The sequence below is a fragment of the Scomber scombrus genome, chromosome 18, assembly GCF_963691925.1.
Source record: "Scomber scombrus chromosome 18, fScoSco1.1, whole genome shotgun sequence".
In the NCBI taxonomy this organism is placed as follows: Eukaryota; Metazoa; Chordata; class Actinopteri; order Scombriformes; family Scombridae; genus Scomber; species Scomber scombrus.
Genome location: NC_084987.1, coordinates 23,349,262 through 23,365,853, shown reverse-complemented (window position 1 = coordinate 23,365,853; position 16,592 = coordinate 23,349,262). Strand labels below are relative to the sequence as shown.

Sequence of the window (16,592 nt, the reverse complement as noted above, 5' to 3'; positions counted from 1 at the left end):
ATCCTAACGGCACCGGGCTGCTTCTGAAAATCAGGTAGGACTAACGGAGTGAAGCGGCGCTCAGAGTCTCAGGTGTTTTCAGGCTTTGACACAGTTCAGAGTACGTTACAAAATCTGTCGTTTGTCTGTGAAAGAGGAGAGGCTGCAGGAAGGAAGCGACGCAGCGCAGCACACAGACACCCAGCAGGGCCCGCCAGCCGTCTGCCTCTGGGTCCTAAACCTGCAGGGGACACGTTATAACAGAGACCCAACTGTGACTATTCACTGTTAATACCGGCATTTGCAGTTTTGTAAACGACGTGATAGCATAAAAAAAACATCCGGAATGCGGGAACCTCTTTTCTCTCTGCTCTTTAAAGAGCGTCACGCCAAACTCCGTTACACAACTTGCTGTTTTTAATATATGTGTTCACCTGCGGAGAAAAACACGGTAAAGATGGCAAATTAAGACTTGGTGTTGTCCATAGAGGCCTTCTTGCATATTCGGCGTTGAAGTGATTTATCAAATCCATCTTAGTCAAATTAAAATCCAATTTTGAATCGTGAACACCACGCACGTCGCCTTCCGCTAAGCTGTATTTTGGCGGAAGATGAATACGGGGCCAACACGCAAACCACAAATAATTGTTGATATTTCAACTGTATTCAAGGCTGCACTTTGTATTATTTGCACGCCGAATTAACAAGTGACATACAATGATTCGCAGTAGCTGTTAAAACATATTTGGTTACGCTTATAATTAGCTAGAAAAGCAACGCCACAATAATGGCTTATGTTTTTGAATGGAAGTTAGGAGCGAGCAGCATATGTCGGGTATGCCAACAAAGCTTCTTTCTAGCCAGCAGCAGCAGCAGCAGCATGCAGTGTGCGTCTGCCAGGCCTGGGAGTTTCCTTCACAGATGCAGGGATTGTCGTGTGAATAGATGGAGTCATTGTAGTTGCCATAATGTGCCTTCTGTTGAATATTGTGTGTGACGCACATAGACACGCAGTGATATAGAAATGCTGTGCAGGCATGGAGACTTATATTAGTCATGTCTGTAGGGTTATCTACACCAGTGGCTGCAGTGTCTGTGTTGACAATACTGATGAATATGCACACACACACATAGACAGGTGTTAAAGTCCAGACCAGTTAAACACAACGAAGAGACAAGGTCATTTTTGCCATAACTACCCAAATGCTTCACACATGTCATTGAGAAAAACACAGGTTAGGCTGTTTGTGTGTAGTGTTACCTGCATTTAGTGAAGGGAGAGGCTTTTCAAGGGCCTCCTACCAATAGATTATGAATCAATATTTACCTCCATATGCTGAGGATTATTGTTGCAGATGGGAATATCTGTCATATTTAAGGTTACAGCAGGGGGTTTACTGGCAGCTTTACTATTTATCTGGGAGATTTGTGTAAATGAAGCTGGGAAAAAAATTACAAATTTTGCACATATGGATTTAATATAAAATGAATCAGATTAGTTTATGTGAAATCCAGATTATAATAAAGCAGAATCATCCTTTTAGTTTATGTTTTTTGGTCAGGTGAGAGTGATGCCATTCACCAAATGCATGATAATGTCTCCATCCTCAAACAAGAGAAGTGTGGTGCAGCAATTTGTTGGGAGTGTGAGAGCGTAATCCCATCCAAATGGCAGGAAGCGACCCAAAACGGCACTGGATTATGTGCAGCAGAAGACATACGCAGTGAGAAATGAAGTTTTTTTGGCTGGTGCTCGTATTGTATTTAGCTGTTTTTTCATTGATTAGGAGAAGAGGCGGATCGTCTATCATGCTGAGATGAAGTCATGGAGTCCTGAGAGATTTAGTTTGTCTAGTTTGTGCATTTCAGCTGTGCGTTTATCAGTTAGACCAGGAGCCACCAGATTGAACTTAACTATAAAAGGACAAAGGCCAAGAGCTGTTTTAGTTTAGTGTGTGTGTGTGTGTGTGTGTGTGTGTGTGTGTGTGTGTGTGTGTGTGTGTGTGTGTGTGTGTGTGTGTGTGTGTGTGTGTCTTTTATAGAGGCGTCTGTAAAGGTTATTTGCTTTACATTGGATTTGCTCACTTAAGTTCACATGATCTCTGTGTGAGAATCTACTATTTGGCAAGACAGTGTCACAAGACACACTTTGATTGCAGTGTGATTGTGGTGTGTGTGTGTGTGTGTGTGTGTCACCGTGGTCAGCAATGCCATCTGGTGTCAGTGTGTGGAGCCAGGCAGGAACATAAACTGGCTTTTCTACTTTGTGTGAAAGTGGAAACAACAGTGTGCGAGTTTAGAGTCTTTTATTCTGCAATCAATTTCTCAATAGTGTCCTGTTTGTTAGTGTTGCCATGGAGAAGGACGTAAACTACCAGTCAAGCAGCAACACTATCCACCATGTTTATCCACTTTCATTTCAGATGCTTATTGCTGCAGCTGTCGTACTGACCAACAGTTGATTATTAATGTCATTTTTTTAAAGCCGAAATGCCAAACATGTCTTAGTTCCAGGGTCTTAGTCGTGAGGATTTACTATTTGTTGGACAAAACGAGGAATTTGAAGACGTCACTTTGGGCTCTGGTTAATTCTTATCGACTTTTTCTGACATTTTAAAGACCAAAACATTATCAGTTAATCAAGAAAATGTATTATATATTATAAATAATACTTATAAAAAAATACTTTTCATTATAAATAGTAGATAGTTCAAAGATGCACTCCAGAGATTTTACGCAAGAAGATTAGTTTACTTGTCACAGGAAGTACTACGTAATCTGTCCTTTGTGGTTTTAAAGGGAGATCTCTATAGTTTGAGAAAATGACCCTGATGATGTCATCAAGGTTATCTCGCATTGGGCTGGAGATTTTATTATTCATTAGATTGATTATGGAAAGTCTACATTACAAACTTGAGCTGTAGAGTTTAAAAGACATTGATTATATGGTGTACTTAAGACACTATTGAGTTGCACTATGTGAAATGTAGGATCCAATGTTTTTGGAGCTTGACCTGTCGGTCTATTAGGGGCTAAAAGTGGGGATATCTTAGCTTCTTCTGCCTCAGTTTTCACCATTCTTGTTCAAATCTGTTCATTGGGAGTATGTATGGGAGACATATTTGAAGTATGTCTTTAATAGCAAAATGTGCTCAATGCAGCATAGAAGGTTGTTTTGAACATCGTAATACAGCCACATCATTGTAAAATAGCCACATCATGGGGAGGCTTTAACTCTGACACAACCACAGGTCTGAAAACTATTGGAAAATGTCACTGTCATGTACCAATTTGTTGTGGGCAATCTGTGGTCAACTTGTAAATAACTGACTTTATGAGTTGATGAGGACCAACCAAACATACCATTAATTTATGATGACATCATGCGATGCTGTCGCGAGGCACCACCATGTAGGTCTCTTTGGTCTGAACCAGAGTGGAAAATGTGACTGTAGTTTTGCTCATTTTGCCTCAAAGAGACAACTTGAAAGAGGAGGCTGTACTTCAAATATACGTTTGTTCCGTATTGAGGAGTGTCCAATTATTAAAGGGAAGTGCATTTCGTGTCATTTTGACAATTTAATTCAAATCGCAGTCTGGGTCCTCGCGCCTCAGCTGTGAATTTTCACACAAATCCCACACTTTGAGTCTGTTGAGGAAAATGAGATGTGTCTCTGGCTCTGTTCACATTTGATTATCCAAGTTACATAACCTTTTATTTTTCATTTCTCCTTTAAAGTAAACCATTGTTCTATTATTGACCATGTTACGTAGCCCTGCTTGCTGTGGAGTTCTGCTCACCTGTTGGCAGTGAAGTATGAATTAGTCAGTTGGTTCTCTTTGTTTTTGTCTCCTTATGCTAATTATCCAGATTTTATACTTATTGCCATAGTCTATATGGTTATTATTGTTGTTATGAGTAGTGCTCCATTAAAAGGATAGTTTGGCATTTGCTTTCTTACCTTACAGTTAGATGAGAAGATGCCACTCTCAAGTCTGTTTGATATAAGCTAACACCAATGGCCAGTTAGCTATTTTAGCATAAAGACAAACAGCTAACCTGGCTCTGTTCAAAGGTAACAACATTTGCCTCCAAGAACCTTTATAGCTCACTAATAATGGAGGTTTATCTTCGTCATGAGGTTGCCAGTCAACTAGTGGCGACTCTAGGAATATACGGTGCCCGCCCAAGAACTGCACCTTAAACCTTCAGTAAAGGGGCCCCTCGTGGTACGGTGTTGTCTCCTTTTCTGTTCACCCTGTACATTGGACTCCAGATATAACATGGGTACCTGTCCCCTTCAGAAGTTCTCAGATGATACAACCATCGTAGGATGTGTATCAGAAGATTATGAACAGGAACACAATGAGCCTATCAAGGTAACGACTGGTATGAGCTCAGAGACAAAGGAGATGTTGATCAGCTCTCATAAGAAGATGCCCTAGACTACATCGGTGAACATCTAGGATATTGAGATGGTGGGTGTTCACCTCAACAATAGTCTGGACTGGTTGGACAACATAAATGTCCTGTACAAAAAATGGGACAAAGTTGTCTCAGTATGCTGAGTAGACTGAGGTCCCTTGGAGTTAGCAGAACGCCGTTAAGAACTTTTTATGACACTGTGATGTCATGTAGTGGCATTAGCAGTTTTTTTATGCAGTGGTCTGCTAGGGAGGTGGAAGCACGGAAAGGGACAGAAAAATACCCAATAATGTGGTTAGCTCTGTCCTGGACTGTCCTCTAGATTTCATAGTGGTGAGAGGAGGATGTTAGCTAAGCTGTCGTCAGTCTTTGACAATGCTTTTCATCTTCTACATGAGATCGTGGGGGATTTAAGCAGCACTTACAGCAAGAGACTGCTACACACACAGTGTAAGAAGAGCACTACTGCAAGTCCTTTGTCCCATGTTAATTTGTGAGCGAAGCTAGATGTTTCCCCCTATGTTTCCAGTGTGTGCTAAGCTAACCAAATGCTACCTGTAGCTTCATATGAGAGTGGTATCAATCTTTTTATCTACCTCTTGGCACGAAAGTAAAAAAAGCTCATATGTTTGTTTCGCTAAGCTTGCTTTCTTGAGTTTTTCTGTTGTCTCAAACTTTGTGGTGAGGTCACATTTTAGTATCTACCTGCTGAAATCTGCCTATTTGAATTTTTACCAAACGCAGTTTTTCTGCCTTTTGCTCATATTTATCTATTGAGGTGTTACTGCAGGTGTCAAGGTACTAAATTATTGTCGTATGTTTGGTGTCATTGCTAATTTGCTGTCGTAAGTTTCAGAATTAGAACTCAGGGCTGATGAAACCATCAGGCGTTACTCCAACGCAGACTGACAGCAGAAACTGCGAACGCAATCAGCCAGTAAATTAGATTGTGATCATGAGAAAACACTTTGATATCTGGGGACTACGTGAGTGTTCTGTACTCAGGCGCTGAGTTTGTCACACAAAACACAGCAAGTTTGGTTTTCAGACCTGCAAAATGAAGACACCCGAGGTCAGAGTACGTCATTATTTTAATTGTATTATTCTGACGACTGCTGGAGCTCCATGTGGGCATTATGAAGTACACAGTGAGATGACTGTGAGGCTATATGATGCCCATTTATTGCTTGTATATTTGGTTTTGGTCAAAGTTTAAACCCACAGTGTTTTCTCTACTTCTACATGTTCTCCTGCAGCCTCATACAAAGGCCTCAACGTCTGTAATTATTCACATTTGAGAAGCTGGAGTCAGCATGTTTAAAAATGACTAGTAATAAAGAGTTTAAGTCAAATTGCTGCATTGAATAACACAGTACATCATTTGAAATAACATGTTTTATTTTTCATAGTAACTGCAGTGGCTCAATGTGATTATTGGATGTGGATTACTGTATGTTCTTGACTACAGCTGGAACAATTAATCCATTAGTAGACTGATGGAAAACAAATTGGTAGCAATCATGAGAAGCAGTTAATCATTTCATGCGTATAATAAAGCAAAAATGGCAGACATGGATTGAGTTCAACCCCTTCAGTGTGAGGAACTTGCTGTTTTCTCGGTTTAGCGTCACTGTTAAGTGAATATCGTTGGGTTGTGGACTGTTGGTCGGACAAAACCAGATATTTGAAGATGTAAGCTTAGGTTTCAGGAACTGAAAGCATTTTTGTTTTTTTACTGAAAAATTCCCATATATAGGGAAAAAAACAAAGAATTAGTTTATTATGAAATTGATTGTTAGTTTACTTGACTGCCAGCAAATGAATATTATTTTGGCCATAATCAAAAAAGCAAAATGGGTCCCATTACATTATAATAATATGAATTAGATTCATGGTCAATGTCACAGCAGTACTGTTCAGAACAGAGAGCAGGAGTTTCAGTCTGTCGAGAAAACAACACTGGTATGAACAAGTTAGTAACAGTTCCTGTGTCAGTGTGACCTATGACCTAAACCAGCAGTCTTCTTTTCTCTTCTGATTGGGTTCTAATAGGGTTGCAACTAACACTTGTCTTCATGATTGATGATCATTTTTATAATGGATTAGTTTGGTTTGGTTCTAAATACAGAAGGTGATCTCTTCAGATTGCTTGTTTGCCCAACCAACAGTCCAAAGTCCATACCCAATTATGTACAATTATATAGAAATAAAAGCAGCAATAAAAAAAGCAACATTTGAGAAGCTGGAGCCAGCAAATGATTTGCATTTTTATCTTGATTAAAGACTTACAGCATTTAATTGATCCTCTAACTTGTTGTCAGTTCATTTTCTGTTGGTCAACTAATCGATTAACCAATTATTATTTAATTATTATTAATTCTATCATTTCTGAAGTAGAATCAACCAGTTTTTACACTTAGTATCTTAAAAACAACAGATGTTTGATGTTACCAGCTTTACAAAAGCTAAAATTAACATGTTTATTTCAGTTTCATAAAATTTGAAAAAGTAATCTAGTAGACGCGCACACAAAAAACAACAAACAAAACAGGTGCTGGACAAAATAACTAAATCTGTAACAGCAGAAAAAGAGCAGGATGCTTGAATCGTCACTTGTGATATCTCATTAAATTATACCTGCATTGGGCCCTATAGTGTGCAGACTTTACAGGTTTTATATAATTTTAAATATGATAGATATATTTTGGGTTTGTTGATCAATCATCAGACTAAGTTTCAAGACACTACTTCAGGTCATAGTAACTCATCTGTGGTATTTGTTATCATTGTTTAGATATCACAGAAACCACAAATATAAAGCATTAATCTCTCTGTCTCCCTGTGTGATCCAGGAGGTGAATATCAAACAGCTCCAGGATGCTGCCACCTTCCTTCCTGCTGACCTGCTGTTCACCAGAGGGCATTTGATTTACCAAACATGATGAAGACTGAGCCCCCGTCGGCCACGGGGAGCAACGGGGCCTCTGGTGGAAGCAGCGGAGGAAGCGGGAGCTCGAATCTGCGGAGTCCCTCGCCGCATCGCAACGCCTACGAGGCAGGGCTGGCGGCGCTGAAGAAGGCCACCGACCACCTCAACAATGCCGCCAATGGAGGTTCTGACCCTACCACAAAGCCCGCACCTCTGCCCCGCCCAACCGGGAGGGGCCGGAGATATGGCTCAAACGTTCACCGCATCAAGAACATGTTTATGCAGATGCAGTCTCCTGGTGATGAGGAGGACGGAGCCAAAATGATTGGTAAGTCATTACCCCACTTAACGTTTTGGTCCAAGCCTTTAAAATACATGATGATGATGATGATGATGATAATGATTATGATACCACCAAACAGTAATTGTCCAATCATAACTTGATACAGCTGGATTATTAAGCTTCCTCCAATAGTCTTGCTAACTAGCTATTACCTTCCATAATAACATTTTCAAGGCAAGAGTTAGCTGATCATTAGCTAACTACATTATTTTGTGGGGGCTTTATTGAATTTGAGGAAATCTAGTAGACTCTACTCTGGTTACTTCTTTAAATTGCTTTGTTCTTAAAATTTTAGGATGAAAGACTTAAAAGGAAAGTGGTTTATGTCTAAATAAAGTATAAATAAAGAATAAATAAAGAAAAGTGAATGAGGAAAAAGTCAAGTTTTTGTAGTTTTGGCCGTCATTTCTGTTCATTACGATACCATTTTACTCCCTAGAATAATTGGTCCAACAGGACAATACACACAACCAAACCTCTCTCTTTCCTTTTTTTTTTCTCTCAATAAGATTCACCATTGACATTCCTGTCATTGTCAGATAAAGATCAGGCAGTGAAATTGTCTCTGCCGAGGGCGTCAACCCTCAATGAGAACGTTGACCACAGCGCCCTACTTAAACACGGAGGCACAGTCTCAGAGAGGGTTAACCGTTTTGACCCCAAAGCAGGAGGAGACGGCGGGGGCTTCTCCAAGCTCCAGGAGACCAGGAGGATCTTTGAACAGCGGACTCTACAGGTCAGAAACATCATGTTTTACTTTGTTTGTTTGATGTTTAGCAGTCCGAGCAGCATGAATCCGTATGTCGGTCAATCAATCGGTTGCTCAATTGTTCACGTTGATCCAAACTGAACTATCTCAACAACATTTAGAGTATTGCCCCCTGGAGGATGATTGTGTTAATTTTCGTGATTCTGTTTTTTGTTGTAAGTCTAAACCTTTTGGCCGTTTGATTGACTGATAGTGTTTGCCTCCTACAGGAGAAGCAAGCGGCCACCAACCGGATCTTGCTGAAGAAGGAGCGGGCGTCAGGTTTCCAGGACAGCCGCCTGGATGTTGTGGCTCGCTTTAACGGTTCCACGGAGGCTCTGGACCGGCTGGACGACCCCCCTGTTCCAGCTCCCGCTACTTTCCCTGCTGCTGCAGCTGCAATGGGGCCTGATGATGCCGTCAGCCCCACCGTGAGCCAGCTCAGTGCTGTGTTCGAGAAGGGCGAACAACAAAACAACCTCCACCTCCCCAAACGCCGGTCAGGACCTGCCCTGGCACCAAAGCCCAAACCTCCGGCAAGAGCTGACGCAGGCGGGAGGAAGGTGAGAAGAATTTGCTTACGTGAGGGAAAAGTCCCTTGAAAAATGCAGGAAATCACAAACTGGATAGAAGGAAAGGAAGCTGGTTGAAGGAAAGTATGTGAACCCAAAACTATAATGATTAGATTATCTCTCTTTCTCTTTCTCTCTCAGGCAAAGGCGGCCCCTCCAAGTAAGGAGGACCGAGAAGAGGTGACCGCAGGAGATGTGAGCACCCAGGCAGCAGAGCTTCCAGAAGTGAGCATAGGAGGAGTGGTGACAAGCGAGGAGAAGGAAGCATTCGGACTGTCAGGAGACAAGCCCTCCTCATCTTCCTCAGTGGCCGTCACTTCCTCCTCTTCCTCTTCAGAGGCTAAATCAGTATCAGAGGCCCAGCCAGCAGCGACTGAAGCCAGGGGCTCAAGTACGGTGGAAGCCCCAGAGCGGCAAGCTGCAGAGCAGGACAGCTCCCCCGGGGGTTCTGATGCTGGAGCCAGGCTGGTGAAAGCCGTGGTTCATGCCTCATTGGAAAATGGAGAAAAAGAGCCTCCAAGTTCCTCCCCCTCCTCAGATGAGAAAGGAACGGACTCTGACAGGAGGGATGAGGATGAGGAAGAGGAAGAGGAGAACGATGATGATGGCTCGAGGAAGGAGGATTACTCTGAGGGGGATCTGGTGGATATCAGTGCTTACAGCGGGCTCGGGGAGGAAGATTCTGGGGGTAGCCAGTTGGACGATGAGGAGGACGAAGAAGATGAAGAAGAGGTGTACCAGCCGGAGAGCAGCTGCTCCGAAATCGCTGGCCTTCCAGAGGAAGAGGAGCCGGTCCCAACCAATAGGAAGATTAATTTCAGCACTGAGCCAATTAGGGTGAGTTAGTTTTCAACACTCAATTAATATCACTTAATATCTCAAAATTGTCACCATCACACAAATTAGAGAAAGTGATATGAACTTTTATGTGGCACCAATCTGTTATGGAAAGAAAGTGTTGGGTTTGTCACTTTCAAAGTTTCCTAGTTGATTTTGGATGTATTGGAGCCTGTATTGAAGGAGTCCTTCTTGAGGCCCTCCCTCTGTGCCAAGACGAAATTAAAATACTGCCAGTCAACGGTCTTTAACTCTAACACAATTCGCCTGATTAGATTTTTACATTTGTAATCGTGTACATGGATTGGAAATTTGGCGGCTGACGGTGGCATTGGAGGAAAGGCCAAAGAGCCACCAGATGTTATGTTGACTTAAAGCAACACTAATGAATATTTTCAGATTAACAGTGGATGAAATTACTATATATAATGTGAACAGAGTTTTAGCATCTTTCATCTTATTGTTTTGGTTTCACAGCCTTCAACTGTAATGTTTCGATTGACTCTCACAGCTCTCACCAATCCAGTTTCAAGCAGTTAGCAGCTAAAGTTGCAGATATTTCATTCATAGAGTGTCCGGAAATGTTACTCTAGATTGATGCTAATGTTGCTCCATGACCGTGGAATGTGTAAATAGGAAACCGTTTGCTACCATTTGCCAACTCTCCTACGTCAGTGCTGTGTTTGCAACTTGTTCCACTGCCTGCAAGCAGCCAAAAAAAACTGAATGCATGTTTAAATCCACACCTTGATCCTGTCAAATGATGTAGTCTGTAATGACAGACTATGTTATACTAATTCAAGCAATGGATAGTCGGTATGTGGTTAATTAAATAATGAAATCAGGGGGAAAAGAAGATGAAAGCATTTAGTGAACGCCCTCATAAAGATGTACGTGTATGATTGCGTGTGTGTGTGTGTCTTCTGTTATCTATCTACTTTACCATGTAAACTAAAGCGAAAAAATGAAGAGAGTAAGGAAGTGTTTGAAAAGATTCATTGACTTCCTCCTTTCACTTCACATGGATGCACACAGACACACATATGGGTTTCGGGGGGATTTTCGCTCTTTGATTTCACCACAGTATTTCCTGCTGACTCCAGCTCAAACCACGTGCGTGTGTGTGTATGTGTGTTAGCATAGATCTTGATTTAAAAGAAGCTCTTTTTCTATAATGAAGTAACATGCTCACTTCTCCTGCAACCCCCCTTCCACCCTCCTCTCACTGCGGCAGTCAGCTGGTACAGTGGTTTGCGAAATACATCTCAACACGCCATTATATGGAGCCGTCACATCAGCGACAGGCTTTCTCATTGATAGAGACCATTGAATGACATCAAGTTTATCTGTCACATGTAATCATATAAGGTAAAATCACAGTGGAATGGAAAGGTGCCTGCTGTATTTTAAGCTGAAGGAACCAGTCTTTGCAGGGTATTTCGGTCCTGTTTGGTGCCGTTTCCATACCAGTTGCCTCTCAGGACACCATTGATGGTGCACGAGTAGAAATTCCTCAGTATTTGAGGGTATAGCTGGAATTTCCTCTAGTGTCTGAGGTGAAACAGTCTCTGTCTCGCCTTTCTCATCATTAAATAAGTAGGCAGCGCCCAGGTCAGGCCCTCAATGATGTGGACCAAGGTACTTCAAACTGTCCACCCTCTAAAAAGGGCGTAGGTCCTTCCTTACTTCTTCCCAAAGTCCACTATCAGCTCCTGAGTCTTGCTGACGTTCAAGAATGGGTTGTTGTCCTAACCAGCAGGTCAAGCCCTCTACTTCCTTTAGGTAGGCCTTTTCATATGGTACAACATAATAATATAGCCTTTAAAAGACAAGTGAAGAATATGAAATAAGATAGAAAAGTCTTGGTATAGAAACACAGGATGTTGAGGCAGAATTGAATTCGGTCAGGCAGGACAAAGACTGCATAATGGACATTGATGGTATTCACTGAGGATCACTTTGCCTGCTTCATATGTCTAAACACGCAAGCAGTTGAGGATCATGAGCAGGAACATGTTTTATTTCAGGCCAGGCGTCAGGTCAAAAAGGAATTCTTTTCATTTCCTTGGACCTTGAAACATTTAACCACTGACCTCTTTGGCCGCAGTGGAGCTATAAGTAGGGTTGTGGCCTGAGGCAGCCTTGTTTACTACTTCAACAGTCAGCTGCCTAGTGAATCATGTTATAGTAGCTGATGTTCAACCACCTGTTCTCAGAATCGGAAAACCTTTCAGTTTAATATCATAAAACACACAAACACACACAAATGTTTATTTAAGTTTCATCCTGGTGGCTTACCCTAACCCCTAACCCTAACATAACCACTGCTTGCCTAACCCTAACCATAACCATAACCACTACTTGAACTTAACTTTGCTAACTAACTTTTTCACTACTTGAATGTAACCCTAGCCTTAAACAAAACCACTCTTGGCCTAACACTAACTTTACCCATAACCACTACTTCCCTAACAAAACCCTAACCCTAACCTTTACCACTGACCCAAAAACTAGAGTTTTACACTGCTATAGTCCCCAGTAACACATGCCATCCCCAGTCAATTGGTCTCAAGTCTGGTTTGTGCCCCTGAAAATGACTTAAGTCATACACACCCACAAAATCACTACAGTTGTCCAAATGTGATATCTTCTAATCACTATGGTACACCGCATCTGGTGTTGACAAACTAAAGCATATGGAATAGTATGTCCTGCCAGACATGTACATCTTTCATACAAAGAACACACTGACAAAAAGACAAATATTGGCTATATGAAGCCCAAAATGTGCTTTACACTTCATATAAATATGCTTAATTTTGACTTAAACAAACATATAGAGACACTATATTAATTGGTGACAAAGTGCTAGTATTGGTTGCTAGACATATAATTTATAATGATTTAGCTGTTTGCTGGCTGCTGCTTTGAAATCACCTTTGAATCAGAATCAACTTTATTGTCATTATGCAGTAAAACAGCACAACAACATTTGCTTGTGCAGCATCTAAAAACAATGCCCACACTCGCACATACTCACACATAATTAAGTGCATCAGAAACACATGATTAGCACAGTAACAGCAAGGGAATATTGCACAACCCCTTATTGCCCCGCCTATTCCTGCTACGCCATTTATTGCACTGTCCCAAGTTAGTTAAGTTTTTTTGCAGAGGCACATTAAAAGATTAAACGTCTTCATTTTAAACAACCCTCCTGGACATTTGAGTATAGCTTTCTGAGTTTACGTGGTGCACCTAAACACACCATGAAGTCCCTTGTTCTTACAGTGTATGGTCAGCACTTCCCAAAGCAATGTAGACACACAATCAAATCTTCAAGTGTTTACATTCTTAAGTGGAGATAGTGTGGCCGCGCCTCTGGAGTGTAGATGGCAAGACGGGTCTTCAGGGTAAAAGCTCAGAGACAGAGCTCAGAGGAGGATGTTTCTGTGCAGCAGGGGGGAAGTACAAGTCAGTGCAGGTGCATCAATGTCTTTTGGGGAGGAAATCAGAGAGACCGGGTACGCAGCTCCATAAATTGAAAATCTATTTTTATTGGGGTGGGCAGCCAAAAATAAATTGATGTATAGGAAACCCTGGAATATGCAGGCGCAGTATTGGGTAGAAAACTCATTGCCACAGTATCATGATGGCTTATAACATATGCAGATTTTCAGGGTTTACTTGCTTCAGTAAAATTACTGTTTCCAAAGGTTTTTTACCGCATGCCACACTTTCGTAGACATGGAGTTACAGTGTGAAATGGCAGCTAGTAGCAGTAACAACAATTACTTGGCTCTTATAAGTTGCCAGGAAATCATCAGTGATTCCAGGAAATAGTTTGCAAATTAAACTGTCAAACAAGTCTTTTAGAACACAAAAAACGTCCTCATTTTGAATATTATATTACTGAAGTAAGAACGTATGAAACCGCAGTAGTTTGCAATTAAAATATTGTCCCTTTACAAACTGTGTGGAAAAGCACGGGCACTTTCAAAATAATACTTGGCAGGTGATTGGTGGAACCATCTGTCTATCACCGTGTTACCTTACGGGAGGCAGCTAGATTCATGAGATCGTTAGATCACGTCATCGGTGGTTCAGACCAGTCAGGGTCCCAAATGGACCAAGACAACAAAAATGGATAAAAATGACATATATACCTAGGTCAGGGTATCATTAAAAGAATTACAATACCATACCAATCCGAGTACCCTTAAAGTGATACTGATACCAACTGAGTACATCATTCGATACCCATCATATGAATATAGCATTAAAGTAAACCACAGACAGGTTGTAGCTGCTGTGGCAGTGGGCAAATCAAGTTTTTCGCATTAAATCGAAGAACGCATGCGTTGATTGGCTGTGAGCAAGTCCATACAAATAGTCGTATTTTCTAACTCTGGGTGCAAAAATGATCGATTTCAGGTATCGTTTGATGGGAGAGTTCTCGATCCTAGTTGGTATCGATTTATTTCAGTCCTACATATACCTGGACATGTTGCTAGTCACAGAGAACACAGATGAAAGTAAAAACATTACAGCTGTTTAATTGAAAGATATATAGTGTTTGTATTACGCATTTTAATCACAGAATAGTTGCATATTCAACTCTTTAAAGAGCCTGAAAGTGAAATTATTGCACGCAGGGTATAGACACAGGGTGCTAAAATAATCCTTTGACATGCTGAAATCTAATTTAAATAGCTAGAGTCATTTTGTTAGCGTGTCAGCCCTCGGTTGCATATTATGGAACTGATTGTTTTCCCCTCCAGTGGGTGAGGTTTACAGGGTAGGACATGTCGCGCTCAGTCTCTACACGGACCACAACACCAAATAAATATATAGCCCTTCGCTAACTGGGGAACTTGTGTTACGTGTCAGACAAACATGCAAACCAACCACAAATAAAGAAGTAAATAGTTCATCCGACAATAAAGAGTGGCTAATGAAAATGATCTCCTGGCTTTTTGAACAATGTTGTACAGTATGGTTGACTAACTGTAACAACTGAAATCGAGCAAGTTAACGTCACGCTACTTCAAGCACAGTCATTTGTGCAGCGGCGCCGAGAATTCAACAGCTGTTGAATGAACATAGGGGAACATAGGGGAAACACTGAATATAACAATAACAGCAACAGCAGCAGGAATAAGAATACCAATAATTACAATGTAGGGCATGTTATTTATTCATGTGGTCCAGAGAGGCACTTCAGCTAAAGAGGGCAAATCGGCCACTGTAACATACTCAGTTTGTGAGTGTGAGCATCAAAAAGCTTCCAGTCTGCTTCCAACAGTAGACACACCGCTTCCTATTTGCCAGCTTGTTAGTATGGCAGGGATGTCATAAAATAAATAGACCTGGACTGGAGTTGCAGTGTGTGAAACAGCATGAGAACTGTTTCAAGACTGCAGGTGAGACCAGAAGTATCGACTCAGTGTGTTGAAACAAATACAGATAGCAAATTGCATCATCCTGCAATTATATTTTAATGGAAGATGGCTTACATAAGATGTTTTCAGAGTGGGAGGGGTGGCTCAGTGAATGGAAGTGAATCGTTTTTACGTTAGTTATTAAATTAGTTGTCAAAGGGAGTCTAAATCTGTGTGATTTGGTTAAAGAGAAGGTTCAGAGATATAGTAGTTTTGGAGAATTTTGCCATATTTCCACTTTCCCAGTCAGAAACTAATAAATGCCTTCAGACCAACCCCTGCATTATTATACTAATGTATTATCATTATATCAGTGGTCTTCAAATCTTCAAATTACAATAATATCGTTTATCGCGATTATTTCCAAGACAATATATCGTCCAACAAAGCAGTTATCGTGACAGACCATATTAAGTTACCTTGGCTCAATTGTTGAGTATCTATGGGATCAAATAACATAATCATGATCTTATAGGCAGCCAGGAATTGAATGAAACTAAGCAAGTAAACTAAGGGGGGAGGGGTTACATCCAATTGGCATCCATCAAGGATTCAAGGTGACAACTGGTAGCGTGAACGGTTGACAGTACAGTGGCAGTATGAGCAGTAACTCGTACATGTTTATAGAGGTGTTCTACTGCAGGGAACAAAGAGCCAGTCAAGAGACAGGCTGTCTGGGCATGTTGAGTGTTTACTTAATTTCACAACTGGTTTGTAATTGTTGTTCTACATCATGAGCTAATTCATAAAGTAGATGTCAGCCAGGAGAGCTCAACACCTTCTCTAATACTCCATTCATCTCCAACCTGCCTCCCCCACAATGTCATTTCAGCATTTTTCCTCCTCATTTGATCTTCCAACATAAATGTGGTTTCAGCACTGTTGAGCAGCTTATTTGGAAGTTGTGGATGATGAGCTTTCGCCGAAGCATGAACACAACATAGGGCTTGTAAATGGTTAATCACAGTGTGTAAAAAGCGTAGTGTGGTTGTCCTGCACCTCACTTTAATTCACACACACACACACACACACACACACACTGGATTTATCTGTGCTGCGCTGCATACAAGGCTACCTCTGTAAGTCTGTTAAAAGCAGCTGGAATGTGACTGGGTGTGTTTGCTTTTGCTTGAATACACTGGTACACACACACGCACACACACACACATTGAGGAAGCTGGTAGATAAGAATCACAGAGCTTTGTTTGGGAGAAAAAAATCACCTGGTGTGTCTTTTTCAGTGTCATTATCGGTCTGTTGGGAGTAGTTTTGGCTTCTGTTCATCTCCAGTATGAACAAAAATATTGCATACATAAG

The 16,592-nt window shown here is 41.3% G+C and overlaps 1 protein-coding gene across 1 annotated transcript in view; it reads left to right on the top strand.

Annotated features, from left to right (window-relative positions):
- Nucleotides 1-16,592, top strand: part of LOC133999658 (neurabin-2-like) — a 37,503-nt gene continuing 20,911 nt past the window's right edge. The window contains exons 1-5 of the mRNA XM_062438915.1: nt 1-34; nt 7,258-7,662; nt 8,187-8,413; nt 8,656-8,988; nt 9,139-9,834. Coding sequence (XP_062294899.1) covers nt 7,344-7,662; nt 8,187-8,413; nt 8,656-8,988; nt 9,139-9,834 — 1,575 coding nt within the window. The 5' untranslated portion in view covers nt 1-34; nt 7,258-7,343. The remainder of the gene's footprint in view (nt 35-7,257; nt 7,663-8,186; nt 8,414-8,655; nt 8,989-9,138; nt 9,835-16,592) is intronic.